At 35.9% G+C, this 17,970-nt stretch overlaps 1 protein-coding gene across 2 annotated transcripts in view; it reads right to left on the bottom strand.

The window, feature by feature from the left end:
- KIF16B (kinesin family member 16B) overlaps positions 1-17,970 on the bottom strand; it is a 140,402-nt gene that overhangs the window by 71,618 nt on the left and 50,814 nt on the right. For both annotated transcript variants that reach the window (XM_058021110.1, XM_058021111.1), the window contains exons 13-15: positions 5,171-5,290; positions 4,570-4,621; positions 3,239-3,376 (exon numbers count right to left, since the gene is read on the bottom strand). In XM_058021110.1, coding sequence (XP_057877093.1) covers positions 3,239-3,376; positions 4,570-4,621; positions 5,171-5,290 — 310 coding nt within the window. The remainder of the gene's footprint in view (positions 1-3,238; positions 3,377-4,569; positions 4,622-5,170; positions 5,291-17,970) is intronic.

Here is a 17,970-nt window from a genome sequence, read left to right as displayed (position 1 = left end):
TGAACGTGACAGACTCAAGGTCAATCATGTTCATGGAGTTCAGTTAAAGAATAAACACAGGGAGAGGAAGCAGCTGCCCCAATTTGATCTATATACTCTTTAACAGGACTACTTTGGAAGTCACCAGCAGATGCAGATTTAACAGGAACATCCATAAATGTGAGCAAGAACAAACTTGTCCATCTGCAACTGATCACTGGTCAGGTTTAACTCCAGCTACACTAAAAGTTCCAGATTTCCACTGTTTGCGCTCTCACATTTTTCTTCTCCACATGGAACTCTGAAGTTTACTGTTATCCAAAACAGGATTATTAAACTTTAATACCCAACAGCTATTTTCTGATGGAAGAACCTTGAATAACTCATATTGCTCAATACACATCTATTATTGAATTTAATCAGTTAAGGCACAGTCACAAATAAAGTGACTCTGAGCAATTCTTATCATATTTTAAAGACAATGGTACCAAGATTAATACTTCCCTACTAAGAAGCATATTGTCAGTGATGTCAAAACATGGAAGTCTCCCAAGTTCACCACCTCAGAATCAAGCATTTATCTGTCAGTCAGTACAGAGCATTTTTAAAAAGGACTCCATTACACTCCCAGTATGAAAAAGTTGTTCTCAAACTCATCACTACAAATTCTTACCATGATAGTAATGTCCTTAGCAAGGAATGCTTCTCTTAAAATCAGCTTAATTAGGAATATCAACTCAAAACAGGTGATCCAGCCTTAGCAAATAAATAGCAAAAAGCACTACAATCACTTCTTGCTTTCTACACAACATCCCAATTTTGGATTACATTTGCAGTTTACCTCAGTCAAATCTCAAAAATAATTACCTTTCATAAAACCGTATGAAATTCCTTCAGTTGCTTTCAAGTGAAGATAAAAATAATTAATTGCAAACATTTGTGACCACTTCACTAGGTGGAAGCAGTGTAAATAAATTAATTAAATTTTCAGCATTAATAGTTACAGATATTGGTCCCTAACTTCATAAATTTCAAGGAAGACAGGAGAGAGAGACTTAAGAGGAAGCACATGAGAGTCAGTCCTAAATGATGGGTCATTTGAAAAATTCCTAGGTATCTCTTTTAAGAACAGAAGGGTTGACATTTTAGGCCAAACCTCTGGAAATGTGTTCTAAGGTGAGGATATATTTAAAGTAAATGACAAACTAATTGTGAATGTTAACTAGGTTACCTTTACAAAAACACCACATTAGTCAGAATTTGCAAATGATAGAAGAAATCCATAGAAGGAAGTGACAATTAATTACCATGCCTCTTATTATTTTTGAACTCCATGATGGTCTAAAAATTTAACACATCTTCAAATGCACAGCTACTAATGATGAACGGAAACATTTAAATATATCAGCAGTAATCAGTGTTACCTAAAAGCAGGTATTTAAGGGCCCTGGCACCTCATGCTGTGAGACTAAATGCTAACACAGCTGGGATAAATAGATTCCACACGAGTCCTTAAACCAGTGATTTCATCAGTTTTGCACACCTAATGTCACCTTCCTCTCAGACTCAGTCTCCTTACACACACAAAAGGTCAGCTTAGGCACCTGCTTTTTACAGCTTAGCAACCCTTTCCCCTTTGAGTGGCAAATTTTTGTCTAAAGAAATTTATGAGGGAAAAAAGTCATTGTCACCATCATATTTTCTGAAAAATTCCTTCACCAGGATTTCTTCTCCTGGGAAGCTGAGAAGACTCAGAAAAAATGAAAACAATAATTATCTGATTGCTTCTCCTGTGTTTTGCTGCTTTGGAATGTGGCTTGGACATTGTTTACCACCTGGTCATTGTTTGATTGTTTAGTGTGAATTGTTTTTACTTAATGACCAATCACTGTCCAGCTGTGTCAGGACTCTGGAAGCAGTCATGAATTTTTAATTAGTACCTTGTTAAGCTTTCTGTCTGCATCCTTTCTCTATTCTTTAGTATAGTTTTAGTACAGCATAATATAATACAATATAATATATTATATTCTGAAAACATGGAGTCAGATTCATCTTTCCTCCCCACGACTGGGGACCCTGAAAACACCACAAGTCATGTTTCCACTTTTAGCAGTACAAAAATCAAGTTGTAGTATGCATCTGAAAGAAGAAAATAGCATCCAAACTCCTACTTTTTTTCTGAGGCACACTGAACATTTTCAGCCTGTAAAATGCTGCAGGATAAAGAAAAGATGATTCATCACAACTCAATTTTTTACTGTTTACAGTGTTATTTCCTATTAATGTCAATGTTTCTGTTAGGAATTTATGCTTAGATTTACTCAAACCTAAGACCAAGGGGGCTGGGCTTGTTTTTTTCCCCTGTAAGAGAAACAAGCACATGTGCCTCTCATTTGGCATGAAGAAATAGGCACTAAAAAAAAAAATGAGTCAATGTTATCTCTTTACACCTTGCTTTCTGCAAGCAGCCTTTATAGAAGTATTTGTTAGAGTTCAGAAAGGATGCAAGACTCCCCTTGTTTAACACTGCATTCCACTTTTGTTAGCCTAAGCTTACACTGAAATCTCCTTTTCAGGGAAGTAATGTGAGATTGTTTTTCAGCACCTGAGCTGTGTCACAGCCTCACTGCTGAACAGGTATTTTTCAGTTCCTTGCAAAATGGGAAGATATTCTGGGTGCTCCTGGAAGATAAAACAAGGAGCAGCTCTCCTGCAGCACTCACCAGCTCACTTGTCAGTCAGTCCTTTCCCGGCCAGCACAATCTATCTTTGTTTCCAGCTGTCCTGGCTGCTTAATTTCCAGATTTTAGAGCTTTTACATTAAAATTGTAGTTCTCTAAACCTCCTAAGGGTTAGCCTCCCCCTTTTTGTCATTTCCTATAGCTGCAGCAAACACACTCAAGCTCAATCTCCTCAATTCTCAAGAGAATTTGGCAGTAGTATTAAGCAGAACCAACCTGAAACTTGGGGAGAGGAGCAGGGGTGTCTCTGACATTCTTTTAGTCCTGTAGATTTCTATATTATTTTTCTTAACACAACAGTGTTTGAAATTAAAAAGGAATTCTCTTTTCACCACATGAATTCTTTGACAATAAAACCACCATGGGGTTTTCCTGGTGGTTTTGGATTGTAGTTGAGAAAACATTAAATTAAACCTAATTAAACAATAATCCATTTATACACATGCAGATTTTTTCAGTGTTGCTGCCAGGAAGAAGCAAAGAGGTTGCCTGAAAAATGACATTATGCCAGGTAATACCTTGGTTGAGGTGTGTGGGTTCTGTAACCTGAATGCCATTCACAGAACACTGTGCTCCATTGAGTGGGATGAGGTTCACAGTCCCATTGAGGTTTTCAAAGATGCAATGCTCACTTTCCAGATCAAGGCCATGAAGAACTAAACACAAAGAAATAAGATAACATAATTGGACTCCTCACAATTAGTAAGATTAACATGCTAATAATAATTAATAATTTATTAGTATTATATACTACATATCAGTGTATCTTCTCTTTATTCTGGACAATGTTTTCCTCCTTCCTTTATCACATCCTGCATGCCTTAAATATTTATTGTTTTATTCTAGTGGACAGAAGTGTGCTGCGTTGGTTTTCCTTTTTTTTTTTTTTTGGTGTAATGGTCTTTATTCCTGTGCTTTGATGCCTGATTAGCAAATGTTCCTTTCTTTCCAATAAAAACCATAAAAGTACAATTTACATATTTGTAGAAAGAGATCCTCTGACCAGTTTCACAAGGAAATAATGAAAACTTGTAGACTTTAGGGCAATCATGCTTAAATCTGAAAAGACAGGATATAAGATGCCACTGTAGACAAAAGGATGGCTGAAGTAAAGTTCTTAAATCTGATGACATTCAGGGCTTTTATCAATCAGCTATGCTACTTTCCATTTTTCCTTCAAATAATGTGTGATTATGTATATTGCTTAATATCACAGGGCATTACAAGTTTGGTAGTTTCATGGAACTTATTAATTTAAATCCAGACAATTTCTGACCCATGAAAATTTACCAAACTAAGTTATTTGACTCTCAGATTCTCACCCAAGAACTAAAGGATGCAGTTTATTTAATGAAACTGCCTTCCAAGAACTTATGTAAAGCTTATGTGATAGTCCAGATCTGGCAGTTAGTTGCATTGGTAAGAAATCAACAGGAAAACCAGTAGATTTTTACCAATTTTTAGAAATTTTTAAATCAAATCTCAAGTCCCAAGACTATCTTACATATAATAGTCTAGCACTGTCATTATACAAAGGTTAAGAGAATGATTTTGCAGTAATTGAGACAGGTGCTAGATAAAAAAGGACAGTATTATTACAGGATGCTATTTCAAGAGAAGCAAGAAATCAATTAGTAGCAAGTATATGAACATACTTAAAGCCCCCAAGCTATGCTAGAAGCCATGCTGCTCTTTGAAGCAAATCCCATGCAATTCAGCTTTCAGATTTTCTAAAAATTAAAATACTTAAACCACAGAACAACTAACTGAAAAAGGGAAAAAAACATATAAAGCTTAGTTCACATATTAGGATACTGGAAGAAGAATATAAAATTGCCAAATTCCATACCAATGTCCTGTTCTGTTAGAGCATCTTCTCGGCCAACATATGTTTGGCCCTCCTAATTAAGAGAGAAATACACGTTATTTCCAGTTGGAATCTCCTTATCTCCCCCACAAGAATATAATTTATCCTTCCACTTTCTCAGGGTAACCTGAATGAAATATATATTTAAACATACATGAAAAAAAGGAATCATGCAGCATTTTCAAAATGCTTTCACAGTCTTTATTTTATAATACTATAAGCAAATTCAAGTTTCAACTGTCCAGTGCAGAACCACCTTTATAGTTTTGAGACAATATAGATTTAGATTTAAAGTTTGAGCTTTATAACATTAATAACAAACCAATACATATAAAAAAAATAAACCAATACAGATAGCTGGTTAACCAGTTGACTGTCAGGATAAACCCGAACATATATTTTAATTTCATCATTTCCAATCTCTTAAGAGCTTTTCTTACTACAGCAGACAAGCATGAAGAGCTTTTCTTATCACAGTAATGTAATGAGCATTACATATGGATAGCAAATCAATAATGTACTTTTTCTACTGAAAAGAATCACAAGGCTTATAAAGGCTACAGAAACACAGATGTGTATTTACCTTCAGGTGATACAAGATGATACCAGTACTGAGAAGATCATCATCAATGCCAATGAGATGAGGCAGTTCAGAATCCAACACAACACCAATCCCTTCTTTCCTCAGAGCCAAAGTTTGTTCCTATAAAGGACAAAAGTCTATTTATTAGGATGTGCAAGAAATACCCCTCTTCCTTCTCCTTCTAAACCACATTTAATGTAATTCCTTCTGTGTAATATCACACAATAGAAAGAGAAATGTTTTAGATTTTTTTGATTTTGCATTTTAAATGTGACTTCTTTACTTTTATTAAGCATTCCAAGCTTGCTGTTGAGGAAATCTGTGAAGGTGTTATTTGAAGGAAACCAGACAAACAGCTCAACTATACCAGAGAAGGAGCATCAATCAAGAGTGTAACAAAGCAATGTTGTCTAAAAGCAAGCTATGGGCTACCTTTCACACTGGGAAGGAGAATTTCAAACTCCTCAGCATTCAGGAGAGCTAAAGAACAGAAAGCTGAAAACTTTCCAGCAGTCCTTTCAATAAGCTGAGCCTTGCATAATAAAAACCCCAGACTCCTGATAATTCAGTAAACCTAAGCTGAAATATCATGCAATGGAAGAGAAGCATTGCCAGTAGTAAATTAATGTAAGAAATATTCATAGCACATAATTTCAATACTACAAAATTTCTTGGGCCACATTGTACAGCCATCCATAGGTTGAAGCATCATTCAGCAGGACTTCAAGTGGGAGATTTCAGCTGTGGATAAAGTAATGTAATGTGTAGTACACAACAGTCTATGCAATAAGTGAAAAATTAATTATAGTTTTGAAGTTTTATTTAATAAGTAAAATTTTTAAGTTAAAACAGAATCTTATTGGCGCCTAGGCCTGGAAGGTTACAACACCAGAAATTGTGAATGTCTCCACACAACAATCTTTCAATAGAAATGCGCTTTTCTGTGTAAAAGGGCTAAGCCCTGACAATCCACAAAGCAGAGATACTGTCAGCAAGTATTCCTGTGTATTACAAGGAGCACACTTTTCTCCTGGTGCTAATAAAAGTGGAAAATAAGTTTTGTGACAGCTGCCTGACTACTCCTTTTCCAAGTCATCAAATGCTTTCTCCAGAGCCAAAAAGACACCACACTGTTTGTAAGAAAAAACAAAAACACAGATTGCTACATGTACTTTCCCAAGTACAGCAAGTTACAAGTCTAAAAAGAAAGCAGATGTAAAATCTCATCTCCCTGCAGGAAAAAAGATGATGTCAATATTGATGCTGTCTAAAAATTTCAAGCATGGACACATCTGGGCAAGATGAGACGATGAGACAACATATAAGCCTCTGCAAAACAAAACTGGGAAATGTTACTCTGGTCATAGATAAATAAAAAAGTTCTCCAACATACAGAAAGAAAAAAAAAAGCTGTGATTCATGTGCAGCTCAGACATTCACAATGCACCCAGATATTCGTTCACATTATAAAAGAGTCACATCATAAACCTAAAAAATACAGCTTAATTAATTGTTCAAGTGAAAAAGTAATTTCAGTCAAAAATACCTATCACACACTAGATATTTACTGAGTAGCATCCACTGTTATCCATAATTTACAATGTTCCTACATGACAAGGATGAAGACAAGACCCTGAGGACTGCTGATCAGTTACTGCTAGCACCTTCAGCCCAATGGAATTGATAAAATATTAAAAGTTGAATATCTTTTCCACAGCACAACAAAGCATTTGCCAATATCCTGACAGAGGAAAAAAAAACATCCCAGGAGACAAAAAAATTATCACTGAGTGAGAAAAATAACTCACAAATAATTAAGAATAAAGAAACAATATGATTCTTTATTTTCCAGTCTTTCAATATTCAACACATTCTTATTATAATACGAAATTAATCATGTTTAATTGTGATTTAAAACAGATGGATTGCTTTTTTATTCAGACCTAAAATTAAAGAACAGAAATTAATTGAGTTTCCAGAGTTACATTTTGTAAATGACTACCATCCATGCACAGAATGCATCCTCTTAATGGAAATTTTATAAAAATACTGCAGACAGTAGCTGTGATTAACTATAACATTTTTAGCTTAATACAGGCTGTAAATAAGCTTTTATCTTCAGATGCAATTTACTAAAACAATCTGCATATTAATCAGATACCTGGAGTAACTCCTGAACTTTAATAGCTTGCTTTAAAATTTAATTCCAAATTCAAAAGCTTCTGCAAGGATGCCTCCTAAAGCCAAACTGTGCATTTCTGCCCCAAAATGAAATCACAGAAACATTACCAACAATAAATCTTTATTACTCTGTTCTCTAATAGTGAGAGAAGGAAAAGAAAAAGGCCCAAAAGAAGTAGTCAACCTGTCCCTTTTTAATCCTTGACAACATAGGAAGAATGTTTTTGAAGTAGAACAGACCTCTTTTAAAATAAATTGAAGGTCTGTAAGCCATTACAGGGCAGAGAAATTATTACGTTTAATCCACTATTTGATTCACTTCCATTTGTGCCACATAATTTTAAGTGGTGAATCCATAGCTCAAATTACAAGAGCATGAAAGGTCACTGTCCCCATTAAAAATTACCAATTCAGAAAATTGATGAAAATCTCAAGATGCACTTGAAAAAAGCTGAATGTACCCACATTTTCTTAGCTTGAATTATCCTTGAGCAGAAAAGTGTACAAATACTCCCTCAGTATTTAAGATGTGTTCACAAGCTGGGGAAAATAAAGCAAGCTGAGTATTATCCACAAAGGAGCACTTTGGATGGCACAAGTGGCCACTGTAGTAGGAGCAGAAAAAGGTTTTCTTCTTTGGGAGCTCTTAGATCAAATGGACTCACCTGAAGAGTATAAACTGAGAAAGCAACTCTGAGACAGAATACAAAAAACCATCTTTAAGTCAAAGCTAAAATAAAGGGATTATAGTGTAGATTTAAATTCTTGTCTCTCTGAATTCAGCTCTGACTCAGCTATCAGAACTAGCCTGATACAATAAATTCATTTACATTTATATAAAGAGACATAAAAGCTTTTGTGAAAACTCATTTCTTCTGTACTGATGTAGTAAGCGTACTGTATTAACTGATACAGTGGCACCTCCAAACTGAGATATGATCTGGTAGTTTAAGAACAATTCTATGACTGAAATACTCCCTTGAGCTGAAAAGTTCATCCTCATCATCATATACAGCCACCCATTATAAAGGCCACTGCTGTGACACACAGGATGTCTTTAAATGGATAATGCACACACAAAAACAGAATCACAGAGCTTTACCTTTTTTTGGCCAACAAGACAATGAATTAAATTAAAAAAGAAAGCCCAAAAGGCATTTCTAACATTCCTTTACCAATCTAATAGTAGAAGAACACATTATGCTGCTATTGTCCCAGCACATATTAAAGACTACATGTAATTAGTGCACTGCAGTGAACACAACCTCTCAGGGGAGTTACATTTTTGTCAAACTTTCCAAAGCAAAAAGGCAATTCCTTTATTTAAATATTGAACAGATAGCTGCTGGCACAGAGTTCCTGAGAATACACTGTACAGACACTTTCAGTAAAACATGACAATTTAGTTAGCCAGTGTGATGCTCAGATTTCTACATTTAAATTATGAACCCCCCCCATGATACTAAAAAATTATGTGAAAAAATGAGCAATGGCAAAAGTCTTGGCATTAATATTTAACCAGACTATATATGAGAAAATTTTTATGCTAACAGGTACTTTGGGTGCATTTGATTTTTTTGAAAATATGCTATTACATCCCAAGTTCACAAAAATCAATTTTTGTGCATTTAATTTTTTTTAAAACATGTTATTATATCCTGAGTTCACAAGAATATCTGATTATACTCAATGACCCAGCACTAACATTAAGTCCTCTTTAAAATATATAGATGTAAACTGCACACAAGCAAAGTTCTTAATTCTTAATTGCTCTTCTTCCAGTTATGTATTCAATTCACTTTGCATTTCCTTTAAATCACTGGAAACAAATGTTTCATACCTAAAGAAAAAATATTCCAGTGTTCAGAATTCAGATGCTCCTGAAAAAATTTATTTCCAACGCCAGCAGATACACAATATTAAGGGGCCTACGTAAACAGAGAGAGGAAATAGGGTGAAGCAGCCTCAGCTGGTCGTGCCATAATCAGCATGAGTGAAAATTCAAAACTTCTCTCATTGAAGTTTGAGTTTCCAGAGATAAACCTTCCACAAAAAAAATTTAAAATTAGACAAAAGTGTGGGCAGGGCTGTGATGAACGTGCAAAAAACCCAAGGGGGAAAATTCCCAGACAAGTAGTGCTCACTTGATGTTTCTTATATGAGGAAGTAGAAAAGAAAATTGATTGTCAGGAGTTCAAAAGCAAAAAGCAACCCCTTGTTGTTAAATACAAGGACTCTGCAGACACCAATAATTCACATGGCTGCAATAAATTACCTGGAAAAAAGATGAGGAAAGGAAAAGAAGTACTGGTGGACAAAGGCACAGGGTATCCATTGCTTGGGGTGCCCTAAAGAATCACAGACACAGAAAGCATGCAGTGTTTTCTGGAGAAGGATTGCTCTGCTTGCCCTATTTTATACTCCAAAATTGAGTGCAGCTGAATAAACCATAACTCACCTACATGGAACTCATTCCCATCATTTGGGTGCTATAGTCCTAACACAGGCTTTGCATGGTTAAAAATTGCAGGATATAAAAGGAATATACTGCAGACAGATTTCTGTTTACATAATATAAATTATCAGAATAATTCTAGATAAAATTCTTCTCAAAATGCTACATAAACAGAATGACTACTCCTCTGAATTTTCAACTGCATTGCATGCTAATTATTAGATTTAGAAAGATGACAGCCAACTACTGAAGTTGCACTCACAGTATTAAGAGGCAAGTGTAGAAAAAAATTAGCAAAGCTGCCAGTAAGCCCCCAAAAACACAATAAAGCTGATTTTATTGGTTCTGTCATTAAAGGAAAACCTGAAGAATTTTACCTCTGCCTGAAATGCCAGCAACATTTCTCCTGTGTGAGGAGAAACAACTGAGAAGCGACCTCCTGTGTCACAAGTGCTGTGCCCAAACAGCATAACAAGTAATTTTATAGATTACACTCGGACTCTCAACCATTACATAATGTAAAATTATTTCAAATATTTGGTCTGAACTTGGTAATAGCCAGTTTATACTCGTGCACTTCGCATCACTATTGACATTCAGCTGAAATAATAATTTTCCTTCTCCAGCCTTTATTCATTGATACTGGCAGCAGTGGTACCTATTTCTCTGTACTGAAAATAAATAGGATTTGGTTACACTATGCCAAACTCCGAGCATTTCCCCCAGGAGATGCCCAGGCTCACCATATCCCAGGGTTTAGCACACCCTTTCTCAAGGTATTCTTCTTTGCCAATTTCCATGGCGTGTTCCCAGTGTGTATAAAATTTTGCCAGCACCATGCACACCCCTCTTTTCCACAATATCTGTGATCCTTCCAGATTCATGTGTTTTTCATGTAGATCATCTCATGACAGTAAAGTTTCATGTCATCCTCCTCCTCTTCCACAGAGTCTTAAGTTCTTTGCATTGCAAACTATTTACCATCAATGACTTTCCTGTTATCCTCAGATTCACCCAATCCTCTCTCAGATGCTCCGCTAGAAAAATTACCTTTAATACCAGCAAACTTCACCAGTTAACACATTTAAAGAAACCATTAAACATGATTAAGCCCAAAAATGTGCTCCAGGACCACCTCCCCAAAACCCCAACAACTTCTCTTCCCTCCCAGTACCACTGCTTCTGTCACATCCTTGGTAAAAGCATTTTTATTATATTTAAATCCTTACTTCCACTCTACAATTTCCTATACATCCCAGGGCCAAATGCTCCATCAACATCCACCAACATGAGAACCAGAGAAGGGAGAAAAGGGAACCAAAAATGAGAGTAATGCGGGACATAGAATGGGGAGAAAACCTGAAAGAAAAGGAAGGTAAGAGCAATAGAAAAGAGGTAAAATGGGGTAGGAAAGAGAGGGGTGAGGGGACAGAAATCAGTGGGAAAACATGTGAGGAAATGGTGGAGAAAATGTGACAGGAAAGGCTGGAAGAGGTGACAAGAAATGGAGGGCAAAACTAGACAGGAAAAGGAGCAGAAAAGAGGGAAGAGGATATGCTGGAAGTAGTGACAGGTTGGGGGTGAAAAGGGGACAGAAAATGACATCAGGAAGGGACAGAAACAGCTGGAAAAGGGGACAAATTAGGGCAAAGAGTGGATGGAAAATGGTGGGAAGGTATGAAGGGGAAAGGTGGAAAATGTGAGAGAAAAGAGTGGGAAAACGTGAGGGGAAAAAGGTGGGGAATTGTGAGGCAAAAAAGTGGGGAAATTGAAGGGAAGTGGTGCAAAAATGAGGGGCGAAAACAGGAAAACACGAGGGGGAGGGTGGTAAAAACTAGGGAAAAAAGCAGCAAAATGCAAGGGGAAAAGGGTGGGAAAACCTGAGAAGAAAAGGGCAGGAAAGCCTCAGAATGGGAAGGAAAGGACTTGAGAAAGCTGCAGAAAGAAGGTGAGGGAAAAAGGGGGATGAAAAGGGACAAAGTGTAAGGAGACAAGACAGAAAAGTGTGAAAAGGGGACTGGAAAGAGGATGCTGGTGACAGAAAATGGAGCAAGAAAGGAAAGGACTGTTTCTAGCAGGGATCACTGTCAGACAGAACTAGATCCAGCACACACTGAGCAGACAAACCAGGATCAGCCAGCTCAAGAAAAACATCACAGACTACACACAACATGACAAATATTCCTTAAATAGGAAATTGCTATTTTAAACCTAAGAGATTTACAGAGAGTTATGACTATGATTTTGAAAGACATGGCAGAAAAAAAGACACCATTTCAAAGAAGTTTTCTCAAGAAAAGCAAATTAAATTTTCCTTACTAGTCCAGCAAATATAAACTGTTCAGAAGGCAGTGTCAGCCAAGTTTTACAATCTTTCCACAATTCACTTCAGCATAAACATAAGTCAGAGCAACAGTTCTGAATTTAACATTTGCATTTAGGTTTAAATGCTTATTTCCACAGGGTAATATTTTAGCAAATTATTTTCCATTCATTTTATTTTGAGAACAGAGTTTATAATTACTTTTCTGGAAATTGCTGAAGGTGTGATCACCTTACCTTCCTTCCCAGACATTATGTGCTAGGTTTTACTAGGTCAGTTAAAGAAAACACAAGCTGTCACTTCTGTGACGCTTTTAATGCAAATTAAAGGCCTATTAAAAGGTCAGAAATCATAAAAAATATATTCCATTTGATCTCAAGGCAAACATCAGAGGATATTACAAAAAGACAGGATAAAGTGCCCTTTAAAAACTATCAGCTTGATTTTGTGTACCCAAAGCACAAAATAATTGGTGCATTCAGCTGGCACAAATAGCATTAGCAACTGGTGTCCATCATACAGTGATCAGGATTTTTGGATTTTTGATACTATTCTTTTTTAAGAAGGTAAACTCAACTGGAAAAACTGAACTTTTCTTATGAAAACATCTTGTCTTTATTCTAAATCCAGTGAAATAGATCTCATCTAAAAAATATACCCCAATTCCATCATTAATGCTATACAAGATAAGCATATAGAAACACAGATATAAAAACTACATAATTATACACAGTCAGTGGCTTGAATTGGCTTGAATTCTCTAAATTCAATAATTTCTAGTAAAATTATCAAAAGCCAGAAGATAGACAGGAAATGCCCATATTTCATATTACCCATTCTTATATTATATGTAATGAAACTACAGGTCATTTCACAATTTTTATAACAAAATGAAAATGAACAAGTCATTCTAACTTGCACCAGCCCAATAATTAAACTGTTTTAAAGGACAACATAAGAGGACACCAAAAGCTTCAGCTGTAATTGCAATATAGTGATCTCAATTTCAGTCATACAAATAATGAATCACACATACAGATGTCAAAAAAGATCACAGCACCTTGTAAAAAGGTAGGTTGAAAAAGAGGATAAGCACAAAATAAGAGGACAGAACAAGATGACAAGAGTAGAAATCCAGAAATATAGTCACAGGAGATAGGTACCATATGAATCAAAGGGAAGTGTCCTTTAAAAATAAATTAAACAAAAGCAATCTATACAGAGAGATCTATAATCTGGCATCAGTCCCTAATATCAAGGCCAAAAGAATTATCATATCTAATAGTAGGATAATATTATTATAATAATAAAAAATAAAAATAATAAAAAACAAGAATATTGAAATCATATTTCATAGCCAAGACAGACATCCCAAATACTGACTGAAGTGTAAAGTTCCCTTGACCTTTTTTGGTATGTTCAGCAAAAATTGAATTGAAAAAACCAGAAGGGAGGAATCTCTTGCACTGTACGATGTAATCCAGACTACAATACATTATGGCACCCTTGGCAGACTGCAGTTTCACCACATTTGAGTATTTTTTTAAATTAGGGGCCATTGAATCAATGAAAGGGAACTAGCACAGCTTTGCCAACTACTAACAGAAAATAAGGCTTCCTTGAAAGATGCAAACCTGCTGCACTTTTAGGGTCAAAATGCAAAGCAATCCACACAAAGCTCAAGAAGCAACCACTGACAATTGTATTTTGCTAACTGATCTGAACCTTAACTTGGACAGCCTTTTTGCATTCTGACCAAAACCTTCAGGAAAATGCTTTTTGTTAGCTAAAATAAAACAATAAAAGAGGAAGTAGTGTTCTCCAAAGGAGGTATGGCATTTGCTGTATTTGCAAACTGTAAGAAATGAGGCAAGTTTTATTTCCTCAGTGGAAAAGCTTCATGTTATTTTTAAGACCTTAGTGAGATTTGAAAACATGAGTGTGCAAATGCTGTGTATCATGGCAGCCTTGTCCCTCACCTGAATTCTCAGTGACTCCTGACAGGAACTACTGCACCTCAACACTACAGATCTGCTGGAGGTGATTCGTTCCACTATGTAAAACACCTCAAAATAGAGGATTAATGCACTGATATGGTGTAAAATAGAGCACTTTTTAATGACTTGCAATGATTGGCAAGTGAATAGCCCCAGCCATAATAGATGGAGAACAAATCCCCTCCTTCATTCCTAAGCCTTTGAGGTGTACAGTACGCCAAGTTTCATAACTTCAGAAGTTAAAGAAGACCTCAGAATCAGTCTAAATCTAACCATTTGAACAAAAAGCAGACTAGATGTTTGAAATATTCATTTAAATGCTTCATTATCATAAACTATCACGAGCACATGAAAAATCTCTTTCAAAAATGCTGCCAAAAAGGACTAGGTGACACAGAAGTAACCTTGAATTTAACATGTACAATACATCCTTTCCTAATGAAAACAAAGTTGTATTAAGACTAACAAGATCACTGGTAAACAAAAGCTACTTGTTGAAGCCAGGACAAACTTTGATATTGCTTTACCAAAAGCAATCTATGGCATTTAATGCTTAAATATGTTATTTTATTAATAGAGAAAACCTTTAGATTTACTGAATAAAGTAGCTTATACTTGGACAAAACTACAGAGATTTAAAGATAAAACCAAATATAACCAAATTCTCTCCCAGGCATATTTCAATTAAGAGTATTAATGAGTGTTTAAATTCAGCTAATCAATTTAGGTCTTAAGAGACCAACAACTTGAAAGGAAAATGGCCAAAAGGAAATTCCTCAGGAGGAAACACACTCAAATTTCCCTGGGTTAGGGATACAGTAAGATACAATTTCCATGGGTTAATAGAATCTTAACCTTAAAATTCTCCTTTGCCTTTCTGTTATGTTCCCTACATATGACTGTAACTCTGGAACCCATCAAGGTCAATCAGACCATGGCCTCCTTCCTTCCACAAAGTCCATGTTGCATTTTGCAGCCAAATGGAATGTATTTTTTATGATTTCTGACCTTTTAATAGGCCTTTAATTTGCATTAAAAGCGTCACACAAGTGACAGCTTGTGTTTTCTTTAACTGACCTAGTAAAACCTAGCACATAATGTCTGGGAAGGAAGGTAAGGTGATCACACCTTCAGCAATTTCCAGAAAAGTAATTATAAACTCTGTTCTCAAAATAAAATGAATGGAAAATAATTTGCTGAAATATTACCCTGTGGAAATAATCACTTAAAGCTAAATGCAAATGTTAAATTCAGAACTGTTGCTCTGACTTATGTTTGTTATGCTGAAGTGCATTGTGGAAGGACTCTAAAACTGGGCACTTCAAATATTTACTTTTCAGCTGCTCAAAAGCATGAGTTCATATTTACCACATTATCAGCTGTACTTCTCTCAATGGAAAAAGCTTTCCTTGCAAAGCTGGGATATGCAACCAAAAAGACAAATGGATTTGTGTTTTCTTATTAAGGGCCAATTAACAACTCAAATGAACACCAGAAAACTGAAATTATTTGCTTCTCGTCTTTCACATAGATAATTCTTGGTTATGTGACAGTCTGCCTGAGTATAAGATTTATTCTTTTCCCCAAAACTCAGAGCATTCCTGCAGCACATAACTAGCAAATTAACAAATTCTGCAGATCAATTGGCATATCAATATTTTAAAGTCTGGTATTCTCAGTTCTCATCAAGAAGCTGTCACCACAGAAGCTGGAGAAGCACAAATGACAGGCTAATCCCACTGGGAAAAAAAAAAAAAAAAAAAAAAAAACAAACCAAAAAAACCAGAAAAACCACACAAACAAGCAAACAAACAATCAAAAAGGCAAACAACCCAGACAATTATGGACATGCCATCCCTTTGTGCAAAACATAATGCACAACTGGGTAATCTGACCGGGTTTTTTTAAGTTTCTGGATAGCTTATCTTGTTCCTTAGAGCAACCAAACTTTGTATGATGCCTGGAAGATGAGATTTTGAACTATTTCCCTTGACCAGAAGTTCTTCTTGAAAAGAAACATCTCCACATTCAACCAGAAAAAAAAAAACAAGACTGGCAAATCATTGCTTTTTCAGAATATTCAAATACGTTCTTTTCATGAGTCACATCAGCAGCTTTTTTAGGATCATGGAAGCATTTGAGTTGAAAGGGACCCTCACAGGACACCTCCAACTGGACCAGGTTGCTCAGAGCTCCATCCACCACCTTGTCCAATCCTTGTGCTGACCCTACCATTATCTAGCCAAAAGTCTAAGTCTGATACTGTAGCCTGAGCTCAGGAATGCAAATGAAGGAGGATGCTAAGAAACTTCCAAGGGCAGATAATAAACCAATTTCACTCCTTACAGCATCAAACTGTTTCTTCAGATAGTCAAAGATCTGAGCACCTTTGGATTCTACAAATAAGTTGAAACACTGTTCTTGATGTTTTGAAATATAACCCATCTCAGATTTGTTTCCTTATGCTCTGTGAACACAGCAACAAAAGAACAAGAGGCAATGAAAAACAGTTGAAAATAAAAACCAACTTGCAGCCTTTGACAGTCAAGGATTTAGAGCAGTGTCTGTTCAGGAAGATACTTTTTAACAGACACACACCATAGAGAAAATCTGATAATTGAATTAAACACATTCAGAACAAATACTTCAGCCACAGTTTGTCTAGATGCTGCAAATAGGACTTTGAAAGAAATTTAATGTGAATATTTAACAAAAAGTTCTACAGAAGCTGACATTTTGAAGATGATTAAGTTCTTGTCCGGTCTGTCGTGGATTAATTAGTCCTAATTATGGTTTCTGTATTTGCATAAAGGCAAAAACTCCAGACATAGAAATGATATTCATGGATGAACTATTACTAGGCCAGAAGCTGCCTGAAACCACAAGTCTTTTGCTGAAAAAGTTCCTGCAAAACAATGAGATTTCTTTCACAGAGAAGGAAGTTGTGCTGGGGAAAAGAAAAAAGCAAATGCCCCCCAGAATTCTGTCTAAACCCTGTGTTTTTAAGATACCCATACAGCCAAATCCACTTCAAATGGGAATTAGACACCTAAAATATCTTCAAGCACTAACTGATACTTCAGTACCTAAAACAGGGATAACCTGAAACACGAGGCCATTACTCTCCAACAAATAAAACTGAATCTGCACTCTCTTTAACAAGACTCTTAATGGATGAGACAATCACAGCTGACAAGATATTTTTACGTCCTTGTGGGAAGACTGTAGTGAAAGAGAAGGATATTGTTACACTGGATTGTCAGGATTCCTTTTACTCTCTACTATATCTCAGTAACATTTTCATACTCAGAGGGAAAAATACGTAAGTGTACCAAAGAAAAAATCCTGCATAATAAAGTAATCTTTCTATGGACCAACTGGAAAAAACTATAAGAGTCAAAAAAAAAATCTGGAAACAACAGTGTTGCAAAATGTGGAATGTGCAAAATTTTCTGTAAGGAAGTCCTTTAATGTTAAATCTTTGTTACACTTTCAAGCCTAATCAACAAGAAGGGAGATTCAACCCATAAATCAGAGAGCAGCAAACAAGCTCTAAGTGATGACCAGCTGTTGGAAAAACAAAGTTCTCATTGGTAAAATTGCCTAGTTAAGGTTTAGGGCTGGACATGCTTCAGTGATCTCAGACCTAAGAGGAAGTTAACAAAGCTTGGGAAGAAGGATGCACCACTTACAGTGTGCCCAGAGAATGCAAAATGTATGGGTCACAAGGTCATATGGCAGAAATTCCAAGATAAGAAAGAAACTAATAAACCAACTCACCAATTGTGCTGAAATCAGCTTCGACTGGGTAAAAGGTTATTTCGGCAGGGGCAGATCACAATCA

This window comes from Melospiza georgiana, chromosome 3, assembly GCF_028018845.1.
Source record: "Melospiza georgiana isolate bMelGeo1 chromosome 3, bMelGeo1.pri, whole genome shotgun sequence".
In the NCBI taxonomy this organism is placed as follows: domain Eukaryota; kingdom Metazoa; phylum Chordata; class Aves; order Passeriformes; family Passerellidae; genus Melospiza; species Melospiza georgiana.
Note: the sequence above shows the minus strand (reverse complement) of the source record. Positions and strands in the feature narration are given on the sequence as shown.